This window comes from Pelophylax lessonae, assembly GCF_965119305.1.
Source record: "Pelophylax lessonae genome assembly, chromosome: 2".
NCBI lineage: Eukaryota > Metazoa > Chordata > Amphibia > Anura > Ranidae > Pelophylax > Pelophylax lessonae.
This window is the reverse complement of record NC_138769.1, coordinates 39101461-39119862: the sequence shown is the minus strand read 5'-3', so window position 1 is coordinate 39119862 and position 18402 is coordinate 39101461. Positions and strand designations below refer to the sequence as shown.

The following is an 18402-nucleotide window of genomic DNA, read 5'->3' as shown; positions in this document are numbered from 1 at the left end:
CGCAGGAAGTTCGCCTGCCAATGAGCTTCCCATAAGGCACTGAGCGATTGCAGCACTTGTGATTGGCCAAAGCATGCACCTGACCTGTATGCTTCAGCCAATCACAGCACATGTCCTGTCAGAGCCATGATTGGTCAAAGGCAGGATGCCTTTAGCCAATCACGCCCCACACTATATAAGGCTGCTTACGTGGCAGCTGTGTGTAGTGTGTTAGGAGAGGAGATTAGGCAGGTAGTTAGTGAATTGTGCTTTGATGTTTAATGCAGTCAGTGTAGTGTAGTGTAGGGCCGATTCATCTTCTGTAAACCAGTGTAGTGCAGTCAGTGTAGTGCAGTCCATGTAGTGCTGTGCTGTGATTCTTGTGTAACAGTGTAGTGGGGCCACTGAGGTGTTGGTGTAAACAACACAACTGTGTCACCCCACTGATCCCATTTTTTATTTCATTGATATTTTTTTTTTTTGCAGTATCAGGTCCTGTTGCTGCAATATTAGCACTCCCCCTTCTGTGTTGCAGGCGCTATTACTTTTGCGTCAGCAGTGATTTTTTTTTGTGGCGCAGCAGCTCTAATTTTATTTAGGGCATAATTGCTGTCCCGCCTTTTGTGTCCTAGGTGCTATTACTTCTGCGTCAGCAGTGATTTTTGTTTTGTAGCGCAGCAGCAATAACTTTATTTAGGGCATAATTGCTATCCCACCTTTTGTGTCACAGGTGCTATTACTTCTGCGTCAGCAGTGATTTTTTTTTTGTGGCGTAACAGCACTAATTTTATTTAGGGCATAATTGCAGTCCCCCTTTTGTGTCGCAGGTGCCATTACTTCTGTGTCAGCAGTGATTTTTTTTTTGGCGCAGCAGCACTCATTTTATTTAGGGCATAATTGCTGTTCCCTCCTTTGTGTTTCAGATGCTATTACGTCTGTGCCAGTAGTGATTTTTTTTGTGGCGCAGAAGCACTCATTTTATTTAGGGCATAATTTCTGCAAATTTGCATTAGCAGGGGTTTTCTTTCTTTTTAAAGTTTTTAATGCACCAAGTACAAAAGTATTGCACCCAAGCACCATATTCCCTTCCCACACTCTATAAAAAAAGTTATAAAAATCCCCCCCCCCCAAAAAAAAACAAAATAACAATTATAAAACAGTTTATAGTGCACCAAGCACAAAAGTATTGCACCCAAGCATCATATTTCCATCCCACATTCTACAATAAAAAGTCATAAAACCCCCCAAAAATCCTCATCATGTCCAAAAGGCCAACAAGGAGAGGCAGACGCTCACAGGCCACTAGAAGAGGACAAGCTGCCTCTGTGTCCACATTGAAAAGTGGTGGTCACGGACATGGTGCATCCTCTGCAGGCAGGGCACTCATTTTCTTTTTTTTTTGTGCTGGCCGTGTTATTGAGCCACAACATGCAGAAGAGTTGGTGGAGTGGATAACTAAGCTGTCCTCATCCTCTGTTACCCAGGCTCATACTAGTTTGCATTCCACCGCAGCTGCCAAAGCCGACTTGCACCCAATCTTCTAGAAGTACACCACCTGTTGATTTGACCAGCAGGCAAATTTCGCTACCCCAGTTGCTGAACCATAAAAATAAACACTGTCCCAGCCATCCACATGCTCAGTGTCTAAATTCTAGCTTGGCCAAATTGCTAGCAATACAACTGATGCCTTTTCATATGGTAGACTCTGCCCCTTTCGTGAATTTGCGGAATGTGCTTTACCCCAGTGGAAGGTTCCAAAAAAGCATTTCTTTTCACGTAAGGCCATTTCAGCTCTGTACCATCATGTGGAAGGCATTGTTGTCAGGGCCGATCCTAGGGTCACAGGCGCCTGGGTGCAGAAATTTTTCTGGCGCCCCCATATGGACGTGGTCATCTTACTAGCTCCTCCCCTTTACACATGTTTCTATGGCAACGACTCAAACACAGAGATGCTCCCCTAAGAAGTCTTCCTTACCCCGGGACCCTCCTACGATCTCTTAACAATAAACAAATTACAGGAAGAGAAGCAGAGTACTCTAATGGGAACTGGAGGGGGGTCTATCTAATGGACACAGAGAGGGCATCTGTTAGAGAGTCTGTTAGACAGAGCCCCCAGACAGGAGATGGTCAGAGACTGCAGACTTGATACAAGAGATGGTCAGAGACTGCGGATATGATACAAGAGATTAATGCTATGATGCAGCCTCATCAGTGCCCACCAAATGCAGTCTACCAGTGCCCACTAAATGCAGCCTACCAAAGCCCACCAAATGCAGCCTTATCAGTGCCCACCAAATGCAGGCTTATCAGTGCCCACCAAATGCAGCCTTATCAGTGCCCACCAAATGCAGGCTTATCAGTGCCCACCAAATGCAGCCTTATCAGTGCCCACCAAATGCAGCCTTATCAGTGCCCACCAAATGCAGCCTTATCAGTGCCCACCAAATGCAGCCTACCAGTGCCCACCAAATGCAGCTTACCAGTGCCCACCAAATGCAGCTTACCAGTGCCCACCAAATGCAGCCTTATCAGTGCACACCAAATGCAGCCTACCAGTGCCCACCAAATGCAGCCTTATCAGTGCCCACCAAATGCAGCCTACCAGTGCCCACCAAATGCAGCCTCATCAGTGCCCACCAAATGCAGCTTACCAGTGCCCACCAAATGCAGCTTACCAGTGCCCACCAAATGCAGCCTACCAGTGCCCACCAAATGCAGCCTTATCAGTGCCCACCAAATGTGGCTTACCAGTGCCCACCAAATGCAGCCTACCAGTGCCCACCAAATGCAGCCTTATCAGTGCCCACCAAATGTGGCTTACCAGAGCCCACCAAATGCAGCCTTATCAGTGTCCACCAAATGCAGCCTTATCAGTGTCCACCAAATGCAGCCTTCCAGTGCCCACCAAATGCAGCCTTATCAGTGCCCACCAAATGCAGCCTACCAGTGCCCACCAAATGCAGCTTACCAGTCCCCACAAAATGCAGCTTACCAGTGCCCACCAAATGCAGCTTACCAGTGCCCACCAAATGCAGCCTACCAGTGCCAACCAAATGCAGCCTTATCAGTGCCCACCAAATGTGGCTTACCAGAGCCCACCAAATGCAGCCTTCCAGTGCCCACCAAATGCAGCCTTATCAGTGCCCACCAAATGCAGCCTACCAGTGCCCACCAAATGCAGCTTACCAGAGCCCACCAAATGCAGCCTTATCAGTGCCCACCAAATGCAGCCTACCAGTGCCCACCAAATGCAGCTTACCAGTCCCCACAAAATGCAGCTTACCAGTGCCCACCAAATGCAGCTTACCAGTGCCCACCAAATGCAGCCTACCAGTGCCAACCAAATGCAGCCTTATCAGTGCCCACCAAATGTGGCTTACCAGAGCCCACCAAATGCAGCCTTCCAGTGCCCACCAAATGCAGCCTTATCAGTGCCCACCAAATGCAGCCTACCAGTGCCCACCAAATGCAGCTTACCAGAGCCCACCAAATGCAGCCTACCAGAGCCCACCAAATGCAGATTACCAGAGCCCACCAAATGCAGATTACCACAGCCCACCAAATGCAGATTACCACAGCCCACCAAATGGAGCCTTAACAGTGCCCACCAAATGCAGCCTACCCCCCACCCTGACCACACGCTCAGATACCCCCCACTCTGATCACACCCCCCAGATACCCCACCATCCGGATCACAAACACATCCAGATACCCCCACCCTGATCACACGCCCAGATACCCTCACTCTGAACACGCCCCCCAGCTACCCCCCACTCTGATCATACCCCCTACTCTGATCACGCCCCCCCCCCCAGATACTCCTTCATCCTTATCGCACACCTCCAGATATCCCCACTCTGATCACATGCTCAGATACCCCCTACTCTGAAAACACCCCTCATATACCAGCCCCCACTCTGATCACACCCCCCAAATACCCCCCCCCCACTCTGATCACAGCCCCCAGATACCCCCCATACTCTGAAAACTCCCCTCATATACCCACCCCCACGCTGATCACACCCCCTTAGATACCCCCTCACTCTGACCACCCCCCCCTCCAGATACCCACCACACTCTAAACACACCACCTAGATACCCCCCCACCTAGATATCCCACCCCACTCTGATCACACCCCCCTAAATACCCCCCAGTCTGCTCACACACTACAGTCTTTCTTTACATTACAGTATCTCCCCTGTCTGGGGACACTTACTTTTGTCAGGCTACAGAATGAGGACACATCATGGGACAGCCTCAGACATTAGGCTCACTACAGGCTCCTGGGGGAGGAGCCGAGTGCAGAGGGGTGGAGCCCTGTCCATAGTGCTGCATGTGGATCTTCTGATTGGCCCTCCGCTGTGGCCAATGGAGACAGAATAGGCGTGGACTAAAGCATGTGAGAGACACCGGCCGCTCTCTCTTCTCCCGCACTAATAAGGGAGGGGGAGGGGGGGCACTCTGACAGCCCGCAGCTCGCCTCTCCCCAGTGTCACAGCGCCGGCCCTGGGTACACCTCTGGAGGAGGAGAGGACAGACCGGCGCCGCAGCTAGTCTCTCCCCTGTGTCACAGCGCTGGTCTGTGTACGCCGCTGGAGGAGGAGAGGACTCAGTGCCACTGGAGCTTCGGCGCCCCTCCCCCGCCTCAGCTTGCGGCGCCTGGGTGCGGTGAACCCCGTGAACCCGCCCAGGATCGGCCCTGATTGTTGTGGCTTTGTTGGACAGAGTGGTCAGTAGGAACGTTCACATTACTACTGACTCATGGTCCAGCAGGCATGGTCAGGGACATTACATTTCCTTCACAGCGCACTGGGTAACTCTGCTGGCAGCTGTAAAGGATGCAGGACAGGGTTCAGTGCTGAAGCTTGTTCCGCCACCATGCCTCCAAAAAGCTAGTGGTGATTCTGCCACATCTGTCTGCTCCACCCCCTCCTCCAATTCTTAATCTATGGCCTCTTCTGCTGAATTGTCATCTGAACCAGCAGTGCTCCCTAAGCGCTCAAGGGGCATGCAAGCAGCTAGGCTAAAAGATGTCATGCAGTGCTTCAGTTGGTCTGTCTAGGGGACAGGAGCCACACTGGGGCAGAGATCCTGTCAGCTCTGCAGGGGCAGGCTCAGAGGTGGTTGACGCCATGGCAGCTTGAGGCAGGAATGGTTGTATGCGACAATGGCACCAACCTTCTCTCTACCATGTGACAGGGACATTTGACACATGTTCCATGCTTGGCACATGTCCTGAATTTGGTGGTGCAGCGTTTCTTGAATGGGTACCTGGGCTTACAAGATCTTCTGAGGCAGGCCAGAAAAGTCTGGGGCCATTTCTGGAGATCCTACAATGCCAGTGCTTGGCTGGCTGACATTCAACGGGAATTCAACCTGCCCACCAATCGCCTCATTTGCGACGTGCCCACCAGGTGGAACTCAACATTGGCAATGCTGCGGCGGCTGCACACACAACAGAGGGCCATAAATGAGTACCTGTGTAAGTATGGCGCATAGATGCTTGGCTTCTTTTCGCCATGCCAGTGGCTGCTGATAAAGGATGCATGCACTGTCCTGTCACCATTTGAGGAGGCAACAAGGATGGTGAGCCGCAATGATGCATGCATCAGTGACACTGTCCCTCTAGTCTTCCTGCTGGAGCACATGCTTTGTAAAATAATGGACAGGGCATTTAAAGGCAGGTCCAGAGAGCACAAAGGAGGAAGAGGAGGAGGATTGTGGCAGCATGGATGAAGAGGATAACATACAGCAGTCTTTAAGGGATAGTCTTCATTCCCCAGAAACCCCAGGAGTTGTACGTGGCTGGGGAGAGGTTGCTCCTGACAATGTCATCCTTAGTGACCCAGAGGAATTTCATGCCTCCTCAAATTTACGCTGCATGGGCTCCCTGATGCTTCAAAGCCTGCAAAAGGACCCGAGGATTTGTGGTATCAAGGAGAGGAATAATTACTGGTTGGCAACCCTTCTTGATCCACGTTACAAGGGTAAAGTTGCAGAGCTCATCCTGCCTTCGCAGAGGGAGCAGAGGATGAAACATTTTGAGGACGCTTTGAAGAAAAAATTGTGTAACACCTTTCCAGACACTGGGAGGTTACCATTTCCTGGACAACGTGTTTCTGAGGCTTCATTTGGTCAAAGAAGGAGCAGTGGAGAAGCAGCCGGCTGACTGATGCCTTTAAAAAATTCTTTAGGCCTCAGCGCCCAGGGCTATTAGGTTCAAGCAACCATCTGCAGCGTCTGCAGCGTATGGTGCAGGATTATCTAGGGGCAAGAGCAGACTTGGAGACCTTTCCAACTGAGCATCCACTTGGTTACTGGGTCTTGAAGATGGACCACTGGCCAGAACTTACTCAATATGCAATCGAGCTACTGGTCTGTCCTGATTCCAGTATGCTTTCCGAATGGACATTCAGTGCTGCTGGAGGTTTTGTGGCGGATAAAAGTGTGCCTCTGTCCACAGACTCCGTTGACCGGCTGACATTTATCAAAATTAATCCGTTCTAGATCAACAGCAGCTGTCAAGCCCCTGATGCTGATGTAACTGATTGAATTTGCTAGAGATCACATTTTTGGTTTATGGCACCACCAACACCCAAGGCCCAATTTTTCTGCATCTGTATCGCAGGTGCATGTAATTTCAATTTTGGTTTCTAATTTGAAACAGCAGGGCCTGTGCCTGTGCCCAGCAAGAGTAGCTGTGAGGCATTACAGTGTTCAGACACCACTAGGGATGGGTGAATGGTTTGGGCCGAGCATAAGTATGGCCTAAACATCGCCCATTCAGGCAATCGCCTAACACCTGAACTTTCTTGGCACTTAGCGGGATGTTCGTCTGCCAAGTGCACAGTGAAATGGTTGTTAAGGCTTCCGCTGCTGAGAGCTAAATTAAAAAAAATAATTGTAAAAATAAAATGTATAATGTAAAACAGTGCTTTTTTGGTTTAATAGACTTCAATGGAGAAGCTGCAGAAAAGCATGTAGTGCTGCGATTTACGTTTTGCATTTTTAAATCTGGCCAGTGGCCAACAACAAATTTTCCCCAAAGCAAGCATAAAAAACGCAAAGGCAAAATCGTGGTAAAAAAAAGTGGAAAGCACAGCAAAAAACCCCCACAGAAATGCTCAAAAGCAAACATGCATAGGTGTGAATCGAGCCTTAGAGAGATTTCCCTTTATTTCATGTCCTCCTGATGACAATGCATTCACTAGACAAAAAATTAGGGGAAAACTACAATAGTCACCCTCTAAAATTATAGACAGTCTTTGGGCACCCCATTCTAAAATGTAAAAACTACACACACATATATATACAGATATATATAGATATAAATATTACTGTAGCACCTTCCCAGGTAGGTGCTAGGTAAAAGCATCTATTGTTCCTTCTGCTTATCAGGGGAGCCTGATCTATTAGGTTGCCTGTTGTGTTCCCAGGTGTGATTCACTGGGTCTGAGGGAGTGTCCCCACTGTATCCAATGAGGGAGCTTGTTGTACAGTGAAGAAAACCCAGCTAGTGACACATCATGTTTTATGGCAGTCCCAGTGGGAGGGCATTCCTGCAATGCATCCTAGGATTGACGGGGCGTTTTTTGGGGGGAGGCAGAGTCCCAGGAGGAGGTGGACGGCTGTCTCTCCTCCTGCAGTGTGTGAGGAAGGTGGTCTTAGGGGGTCGGCCTAGTGAACCAGGTGTGGAGCTGAGCTGCAGAAGATCCAGTAGAGCTGACAGTGGAGCTGCTGGCAGAGTCTCTCGTGAAAAACAATGTCCATGAGTACCAGGTGGTTTGCCTAAGGGTCTTCCCAGGAAGGGGGACCACTCCAGAGAAGTCAGAGGATCAAGGAGCTAGCTCACACAGGAAGTGCAACAGTAAAGGGGGTTACGTGTAGTTGACCCTGAAGATTAGGAACAAAGGGGGTGCCAGGAAGGGCCCTGAAGATTGTTCTGCGATACAGTACAGTTTACCTCAGACAGTTCATTTCTTACTACTTCACTGCTACTGACAAGGTGAAGCAGCGGCCTTGCCAAACTCCGCATTATTCAGTCGTCCCAGCTAATTGTGCACAGTTATAGTGCATTGCGAAAGTATTCGGCCCCCTTGAACTTTTCGACCTTTTGCCACATTTCAGGCTTCAAACATAAAGATATAAAACTGTAATTTTTTGTGAAGAATCAACAACAAGTGGGACACAATCATGAAGTGGAACGAAATTTATTGGATATTTCAAACTTTGTTAACAAATGAAAAACTGAAAAATTGGGTGTGCAAAATTATTCAGCCCCTTTACTTTCAGTGCAGCAAACTCTCTCCAGAAGTTCAGTGAGGATCTCTGAATGATCCAATGTTGACCTAAATGACTAATGATGATAAATAGAATCCACCTGTGTGTAATCAAGTCTCCGTATAAATGCACCTGCACTGTGATAGTCTCAGAGGTCCATTTAAAGCGCAGAGAGCATCATGAAGAACAAGGAACACACCAGGCAGGTCCGAGATACTGTTGTGGAGAAGTTTAAAGCCGGATTTGGATACAAAAAGATTTCCCAAGCTTTAAACATCCCAAGGAGCATTGTGCAAGCGATAATATTGAAATGGAAGGAGTATCAGACCATTGCAAATCTACAAAGACCTGGCCGTCCCTCTAAACTTTCAGCTCATACAAGGAGAAGACTGATCAGAGATGCAGCCAAGAGGCCCATGATCACCCTGGATGAACTGCAGAGATCTACAGCTGAGGGGGGGGGGAGACTCTGTCCATAGGACAACAATCAGTCGCATACTGCACAAATCTGGCCTTTATGATAGAGTGGCAAGAAAAAAGCCATTTCTTAAAGATATCCATAAAAAGTGTCATTTAAAGTTTGCCACAAGCCACCTGGGAGACACACCAAACATGTGGAAGAAGGTGCTCTGGTCAGATGAAACCAAAATCAAACTTTTTGGTAACAATGCTAAACTTTGTTTGGCGTAAAAGCAACACAGCTCATCACCCTGAACACACCGTCCCCACTGTCAAACATGGTGGTGGCAGCATCATGGTTTGGGCCTGCTTTTCTTCAGCAGGGACAGGGAAGATGGTTAAAATTGATGGGAAGATGGATGGAGCCAAATACAGGACCATTCTGGAAGAAAACCTGATGGAGTCTGCAAAAGATCTGATACTGGGACGGAGATTTGTCTTCCAACAAGAGAATGATCCAAAACATAAAGCAAAATCTACAATGGAATGGTTCACAAATAAACATATCCAGGTGTTAGAATGGCCAAGTCAAAATCCAGACCTGAATCCAATTGAGAATCTGTGGAAAGAACTGAAAACTGCTGTTCACAAACACTTTCCATCCAACCTCACTGAGCTTGAGCTGTTTTGCAAGGAGGAATGGGCAAAAATTTCAGTCTCTCGATGTGCAAAACTGATAGAGACATACCCCAAGCGACTTACAGCTGTAATTGCAGCAAAAGGTGGCGCTACAAAGTATTAACTTAAGGGGGCTGAATAATTTTGCATGCCCAATTTTTCATTTTTTTATTTGTTAAAAAAGTTTGAAATATCCAATAAATTTTGTTCCACTTCATGATTGTGTCCCACTTGTTGTTGATTCTTCATAAAAAATTATATTTTTATATCTTTATGTTTGAAGCCTGAAATGTGGCAAAAGGTCGAAAGGTTTAAGGGGGCCGAATACTTTCGCAATGCACTGTATATAAGTTGGAGTAGGGGGGTATGGTTTGATCTCTAGAAAGCTTGTGGTAGTAAAGGTTGCCTCCGTCCCTGTATATAGTAGGGGGATATTATGGTGCCTCAGGCCAAAGGGTGGGACTTTAAGGGCAAGTGATCAGGTACACAAGTGTGTACATAAAAACACGGATAAATTTATTAAATTAATATACATAAATCAAGAGAACACATAAAGCCCCCAAGCAAGGAAAAACAGAGAGAACATCCATATTAATGTCACCATACTCACGCTTGTCACATATTCACTTGAATCTCCTTTTCTACCTTTTCACCTTTGGGCCTTAACCCGAACACTTATCAACCCAAATTTATGTGTTCTCTTGATTTATGTATATTCATTTAATAAATGTATCCGTGTTTTTATGTACAAACTTGTGTACCTGATCACTTGCCCTTAAAGTCCCACCCTTTGGCCTGAGGCACCATAATATAAGTTGGAATATCCCACACATTCCCTTTTTCCTATCCAAGTTCTCAATAAAAACACAAAAACCAAAGCTACTGGACTGTTTCCTGACTGAGCCAAAATCCCTTGGAAAGTGTTGAACTGTCGTGCTGTTGCTAATGGTAACCCAGGGGAACCTGTAACCAGTAGCTCCCAAGGGAGTAGTACTACATTACTATAACTATTATATATATATATATATATATATATATATATATATATATATATATATACAAACGCAATTCAAAAAAAAGTCGGGACACTGTACAAATTGTGAGTGAAAAAGGAATGGACTAATTTACAAATCTCATAAAATTATATTTTATTCACAATATAATATAGATAACATATCAAATGTTGAAAGTGAGACATTTTTATAATGTCATGCCAAATATTGGCTCATTTTGGATTTCATGAGAGCTACACATTCTAAAAAAGTTGGGGCAGGTAGCAATAAGAGGCCGGAAAAGTTAAATGTACATATAGGGAACAGCTGGAGGACCAATATGACACTTATTCGGTCAATTGGTAACATGATTGGGTATAAAAAGAGCCTCTCAGAGTGGCAGTGTCTCTCAGAAGTTAAGATGGGCAGAGGATCACCAATTCCCCCAATGCTACGGTGAAAAATAGTGGAGCAATATCAGAAAGGAGTTTCTCAGAGAAAAATTGCAAAGAGTTTGAAGTTCTCATCATCTACAGTACATATCTGGAATCTGGAACAATCTCTGTGTGTAAGGGTCAAGGTCGGAAAACCATACTGGATGGCGGTGATCTTCGGGCCCTTCGACGGCACTGCATCCCATACAGGAATGCTACTGTAATGGAAATCACAACATGGGCTCAGGAATACTTCCAGAAAACATTGTCGGTGAACACAATCCACCGTGCCATTCGCCGTTGCCGACTAAAACTCTATAGGCAAAAAAAGAAGCCATATCTAAGCATGATCCAGAAGCGCAGGCATTTTCTCTGGGCCAGGGCTCATTTAAAATGGTCTGTGGCAAAGTGGAAAACTGTTCTGTGGTCAGACGAATCAAAATTTGAAGTTCTTTTTGGAAAACTGGGACACCATGTCATCCGGACTAAAGAGGACAAGGACAACCAACGTTGTTATGAGCGCTCAGTTCAGAAGCCTGCATCTCTGATGGTATGGGGTTACATGAGTGCGTGTGGCATGGGCAGCTTACACATCTGGAAAGGCACCATCAATGCTGAAAGGTATATCCAAGTTCTAGAACAACATATGCTCCCATCCAGACGTCGTCTCTTTCAGGGAAGACCTTGCATTTTCCAACATGACAATGCCAGACCACATACTGCATCAATTACAACATCATGGCTGCGTAGAAGAAGGATCCGGGTAATGAAATGGCCAGCCTGCAGTCCAGATCTTTCACCCATAGAAAACTTTGGCGCATCATAAAGAGGAAGATGAAACAAAGAAGACCTAAGACAGTTGAGCAACTAGAAGCCTGTATTAGACAAGAATGGGACAACATTCCTATTCCTAAACTTCAGCAACTTGTCTCCTCAGTCCCCAGACGTTTGCAGACTGTTATAAAAAGAAGAGAGGAGGCCACACAGTGGTAAACATGGCCTTGTCCCAACTTTTTTGAGATGTGTTGATGCCATGAAATTTAAAATAAACTTATTTTTCCTTTAAAATGATACATTTTCTCAGTTTAAACATTTGATATGTCATCTATGTTGTATTCTGAATAAAATATTGAAATTTTAAACTTTCACATCATTGCATTCTGTTTTTATTCACAATTTGTACAGTGTCCCAACTTTTTTGGAATCGAGTTTGTATATTTAAATTACAAAATCCTCACCCCAATATCCTTAAGTTTAGTGAGGGAAAAAATAAATAAAAAAGGTTCAAACACACATTTTCCACCTAAGGGACCACCTCCTCAGAGGCTATTATCCTCTGAGAGGAATTCACATTACCCATACTGTATGTCTTTAAAAAAAGATTTAAAAATAAAAATAATGCAGCAACATCAACTCACGCAGGAAACCAAAGGTTAGAGGTGATTTATTCTTCCAAAGCAAAAAACGTTTGCAGAATGGTACTGACCAGTATTCCAATGTTTCTCTTCTCCCTCACTCCGCTAATGTGACCCCCAGCACTGATGGAGAGGGGCAGGGGAGGGTCAAACAAGGATGCAATGCAGGCAACTGACATCTTCCTTATCCACTGATGATGTAATTGGCTTTTAGGAAGCCGGCAGCATGAAGATTGTAATGGTGCAGAATGAAAGCCTGTGGCTTTGTGCAACTAAAAGACAGTTCCATCCACACACTGGCTTGTATACAATTTTTGGGCAATTTTTAGGCATTTTGCCAAGGCACCCCTGAATAAACCTCAAGGCACCCCTACAGTTGAAAAAGGCTGCTTTAGCATTCCCCCTCCTCTACTAAACAATATGTTTTTGTCACATTGCAGGGTTTTCCTAACTTCCTGTATGGTAATACCATTGTCACTGGGACAGGAAATTAGGAGAAATCTCTCCAGTGGAGCCCCAGGTAACAGTAAAAAGCTGACAGTTGTTCTAGTATTTACCCATTCAACTATTTAACCACTTGCCAACTGGTCGGAGTACATACACAGTACTGCGCCTGGTCAGCTCTATTGCGCGAAACGACGTACCTGCATGTTATTGCAGGCAAAATAGCCAGGGTGCTGATTGGCCAGGGGAGGAGCCAATTAGCGGGTCAGGCATACGTGATGTCCTGCGGCCACCCGCGATCACTCCCCAGAGAGACAGAACGGCGGTCTGCCGATGTAAACAAGGCAGACCGCTGTTCTGTCAGTGATCCTGTGTTCCTGCTATTTAGGAACACGGATCTCTGTGTTCATCTAGTGAGTCCATCCCCCACACAGTTAGAAAGCACCCCCTAGTGACACACTTAACCCTTTGATCGCCCCTGATGTTAACCCCTTCCCTGCCAGTGTCATTAATACAGTAACAGTGCATATTATTATCACTGATTACCTGCTTTAAGACCACCTGCCGCACATTAAGTGCCAGTTCACACTAACGCGGCACGACTTCGGGGGCGACCTGTGAAGTCGCGTGCACCGCGACTTCGGCGCGACTTGCATATAATGAATGTCTATGCAAGTCGCTCCAGGTCGCCCTGAAGTAGTACAGGAACCTTTTTCTAAGTCGGAGCGACTTGTGTCGCTCCTATTAGAACAGTTCCCGTAGCACACAATGGACCACGACGGACCGCGACTTGTCAGGCTGACAAGTCGCCTGACAAGTCGCGGTAGTGTGAATGGACACTTAATGCCTCTCCTGCGCGAACCAACGTAGCCCTACGCCAGTTACACCTGGTGCTGGGGGGTCAGCGCGTGCCTCCGGCGGCGTGCTCCCGCCCCCACCAGGCAGTGGGGATGCTGATCCATGGGACTGGAGGCTGCGATTGCCATCGGGCACCTGCGATCGCTCCCCACTGAGAGAGAAGAACGGTCAGCTATTCTAAACACAGCTGATCATTCTTCTCTCTGAAATGATCACAGAGCGCCTGTGATCCTTCTATATAGAATCACAGGTCTCTATGATCATTTCACAAGCCCATCCCCCACAGTTAGAAAGCACCCCCTGGCTCACACTTAACCCTTTGATCACCCCTGGTGTTAACCCCTTCCCTGCCAGTGTCATTATAATATGCTTATTGGGACTTTCTTTTTACCAAAAATATGTAGCAGAATACAAATTGGCCTAAAATGATGAAAAAAATTAATTTTTACTATTTTTTTGTGGGAATGTTATATAGCAAAATGTGAAATAAATATATATATATTTTTCAAAATTGTCGCTCTTTTTTTGTTTATAGCGCAAAAAATAAAAAGGTGATCAAATGCCACCAAAAGAAAGCTCTGTTGGTGGGGAAAAAAAGATCATCAATTTTATTTGGTTACTGTGTCGCATGACCGCACAGTTGTCCAGTAAATTAACACAGTGCTTAAAAAAATGACCTTGTCATTAAGGGGGCAAATCCTTCTGGTCCAGAACTGGTTACTGTAGTAATGTCACTGGTTCCTTCAAAAGTGTCAGAAATGTCAGTTAGGTGTCTGATCTGTCTGCTGCAATGTCACAGTCACCCTAAAAATCGCAGATCATTGCCATTACTAGTAAAAAAAAAAAAATAAATAAATATAAAATGCCATAAATCTTTTTCCTAGTTTGTAGACGCAATAACTTTTGCGCAAACCAATCAATATACACTTATTTGAATTTATTTTACTAAAAATATGTAGCAGAATACAAATTGGCCTAACAGGATGAAAAATTTAGATTTTTGCAATTTTTTTATTGGAAATGTTATTTAGCAGAATGTGAAAAAGTTTTTTTTTTTTCCAGAAATGTCGCCCTTTTTTTGTTTATAGTGCAAAAAATAAAAAAATTGCACAGGTGATCAAATACCACCAAAAAAAAGCTCTATTTGTGGGGGAAAAAGATCAATTTTATTTGGGTACAGCACCGCACGACCACGCAAATGTCCGTTAAAGTATCGCAGTGCCGAATCAAAAAAAAAAAAAAAAAATGACATGGTCATTAAGGGGGCAAAAAAATAAATATATATATATATATATATATACATGTGTGTGTGTGTAGATAGATAGATATATATATGTGTGTGTGTGTGTGTATATATATATATATATATATATATATATATATATATATATATATATATATATATATATATATATTTATATATATTATTTAGTTATTTTTTTTTTCAAACTTGTCGCTCTTTTTTTTGTTTATAGCTCAAAAAATAAAAACTGCAGAGGTTACCACAAAAAGAAATCTCTATTTGTGGGAAAAAAAGGACTTAAATTTAATTTATGTACATGACCACAAAATTGTCAAAGTAACGCAGTACTGTATCAAAAATAAAATGACCTGGTCATAAATTGGGGTACATTTTCCGGAGGTCAAGTGATATTTAGTGCCAGTTCACACTACCGCGGCACGACTTCGGGGGCAACCTGTGAAGTCGCGTGCACCGCGACTCCGGCGCGACTTGCACGGACTTCATATAATGAATGTCAATGCAAGTCGCTCCGATGTCGCCCCAAAGTAGTACAGGAACTATTTTCTAAGTCGGAGCGACTATTAGAACGGTTCCCGTAGCACACAATGGACCGCAACTTGTCAGGCTGACCAGTCGCCTGACAAGTCGCAGTAGTGTGAATGGGCACTTAGGGCTGAAATAAAAAAAAAAAAAAACACTTGCATTTATTAAACCCACAGGCTGACACTCAAAACATCAGTAAATGGAACAGCCCTTTAAGCCTCCATTCACACCCATACACTACTTGGTGTGGGGATTTCTCATATGATATAAAGTTTAAGTAAACTTACCATTTGAAAGAGCGTACCCACAAATACACAATGTCAGGAGAGGAACAATCATATTGCTTGTAGATAATGTATTCAGGATTAATGCCGAGGATTAAAGAAATAACGTCTTCCTTTGTTTTCCATGGTCAGTCCAACTCAGCGTCCGCTGAACTTTACACTCTCTCTGCTGTAGACCGTCTTACTTTAACACTCTTCACTTAAACTTCCTGTTATCTATCTATAGAAGTTTCAGAGCAGACAAAACCAGGTTATTAAAAGATCAGCAGATAAAATAAACATACAAATGACACTGACTTGTGTACCAAAAAAAAAAAAAATCTATAGTACATTTACCAATGATGAAACCTTAAAGAGTAACTCCACTTTTGTTGAGAAGAAAACATTCCCCTCTGGGTGATCTCTGTACATTACAAGGATTATAACAAACATTGTTGCAGATTCCGACCTTTTGTTATTCTGAAGAATTCTCTGTTTGTTCCTCTGTGTCCATGTGGGAAAGTGAATCTAATGGGTGTGGTTTCATAATTATCAATCAGCTGCTGTACCTGCAGGGCTCTAATGAGGAAAATTGCAGGGCCTGCATCCTTTTAACCACTTGCTGACCGCCCGTCGCAGATATACTGTGGCAGGCTCACTCGGCTGCACGAATTGCCATACAGGTACGGCGATACAATGCAATACAAAGAGAACAGGAGACTTTCTTATACAAGTACATGGCACAGCAGGCATAAATGAGGAATATAATAATGTTGGGGTAACAAACTCTAATAATATTCAATTACAATATGACTTGTGTCACAATTGTATACGCTATATTATTTATTTATATGCTTTTTTTTTCTCAATGAAAGTGGAGTTACCCTTTAAAAGTTTTACTGAATCCACAACAGTAAAATCAGTCTGCATATTTCCCTTTTAGACAGTGGGGAAGCTGATTTGCTGATACAAAATTCAGGCTGAAATTGCATCACATTTGCACCGAAATAGTGCAGGCAGTGCTGTATTTTGGCCTAGGCCAACAAGGCCCAGGCCTAGGGTGGCACTTTGCAGGGGGGCAGCAAAAAAGCAGCCCCCCTCCACATGAGACTCTATTGGCCATTGGTTGCTAGAGCCGCCTCTCTCATCCCCCCCCTCTCTCTCTCTCTCACCCCCCCCTCTCTCTCTCACCCCCCTCTCTCTTTCACCCCCCTCTCAACCCTCCTTCTCTCTCTCTCATCCCCCTCTCGCATCCCCCTCTCTCTTATCCCCCTCTCTCTCATCTCTCTCAACCCCCTCTTTCTCTCTCTCTCTCTCACCCCCCCTCTCTCATCCCCCTCTCTCTCGCATCCCCCCTGTCTCTCTCTCATTCCCCTCTCTATCTCATCCCCCCTCTCTCATCCCCCTCTCTCTTTCTCACCCCCTCTCTCTCTCATCCCCCCTCTCTCTCATCCCCCTCTCTAATCCCCCCTCTCTCTCTCTCTCACCCCCCTCTCTCTCTCATCCCCCTCTCTCATCCCCCCTCTCTCTCTCTCTCACCCCCCCTCTCTCTCTCACCCCCTCTCTCTCTCACCCCCCCTCTCTCTCATCCCCCCTCTCTCATCTCCTCTCACCCGCCCCCCCCCCTCTCTCTCCCACACCCACCCCACCTCTCGTGAAATCTCAGGGGTTCATGCTGGGACTTGTAGTCCTTCAATTTTGGAGGGAGTCACATCTGTTAAAAAAGGAGTGGGGCATATTATTAGCACTGATTACCTGCTTTAAGACTGCCTGCCGCACATTTACTGCCTCTCCTGCGTGAACCGACGTAGCCCTACGTCAGTTGCACCTGGTGCTGGGGGGTCAGCGCGTGCCACCAGGCAGTGGGGATGCTGATCCATGGGACCGGCGGCTGCGATTGCCATCGGTACCTGCGATCGCTCCCCACTGAGAGAGAAGAACGGTCAGCTATTCTAAACACAGCTGATCATTCTTCTCTCTGAAATGATATATAGAATCACAGGTCTCTATGATCATTTAACAAGCCCATCCCCCACAGTTAGAAAGCACCCCCTGGCTCACACTTAACCCTTTGATCACCCCTGGTGTTAACCCCTTCCCTGCCAGTGTCATTATAATACGCTTATTGGGACTTTTTTTTTACCAAAAATATGTACCAGAATACATATTGTCCTAAAATGATGAAAAAATTAGATTTTTACTATTTTTTTTGTGGGAATGTTATATAGCAAAAAGTGAAAAATATATATATATATTTTTCAAAATTTTTGCTCTTTTTTTGTTTATAACGCAAAAAATAAAAATCACACAGGTGATCAAATACCACCAAAAGAAAACTCTATTTGTGGGGAGAAAAAGATCATCAATTTTATTTGGTTACAGTGTCGCATGACCGCACAGTTGTCCAGTAAATTAACGCAGTGCTTAAAAAAAATGACCTTGTCATTAAGGGGGCAAATCCTTCTGGTCCAGTTAGGTGTCTGATCTGTCTTCTGCAATATAACAGTCACCCTAAAAATCGCAGATCATCGCCATTACTAGTAAAAGAAAATTAAAATGCCATAAATCTTTTTCCTAGTTTGTAGACGAGATAACTTTTGCGTAAACCAATCAATATACACTTATTGGGATTTATTTTACTAAAAATATGTAGCAGAATACAAATTGGCCTAACAGGATGAAAAATTTAGATTTTTAAATTTTTTTATTGGAAATGTTATTTAACCACTTAAGCCCCGGAGGATTTGGCTGCTAAACGACCAGAGGGTATTTTGCGATTCGGCACTGCGTGACTTTAACGGACAATTGCGCGGTCGTGTGACGCTGTACCTAAACGAATTTGGCGTCCTTTTTTTCCCACAAACAGAGCTTTC

At 45.0% G+C, this 18402-nt stretch overlaps 1 protein-coding gene across 1 annotated transcript in view; it reads right to left on the bottom strand.

Annotated features, from left to right (window-relative positions):
* Nucleotides 1-15692, bottom strand: part of LOC309545724 (cell surface glycoprotein CD200 receptor 1-A-like) — a 108923-nt gene extending 93231 nt beyond the window's left edge. The window contains exon 1 of the mRNA XM_082245059.1: nt 15554-15692. Within this exon, the coding sequence (XP_082101185.1) occupies nt 15554-15605 (52 nt within the window). The 5' untranslated portion in view covers nt 15606-15692. The remainder of the gene's footprint in view (nt 1-15553) is intronic.
* Between the last annotated feature and the right edge of the window lie 2710 nt (nt 15693-18402).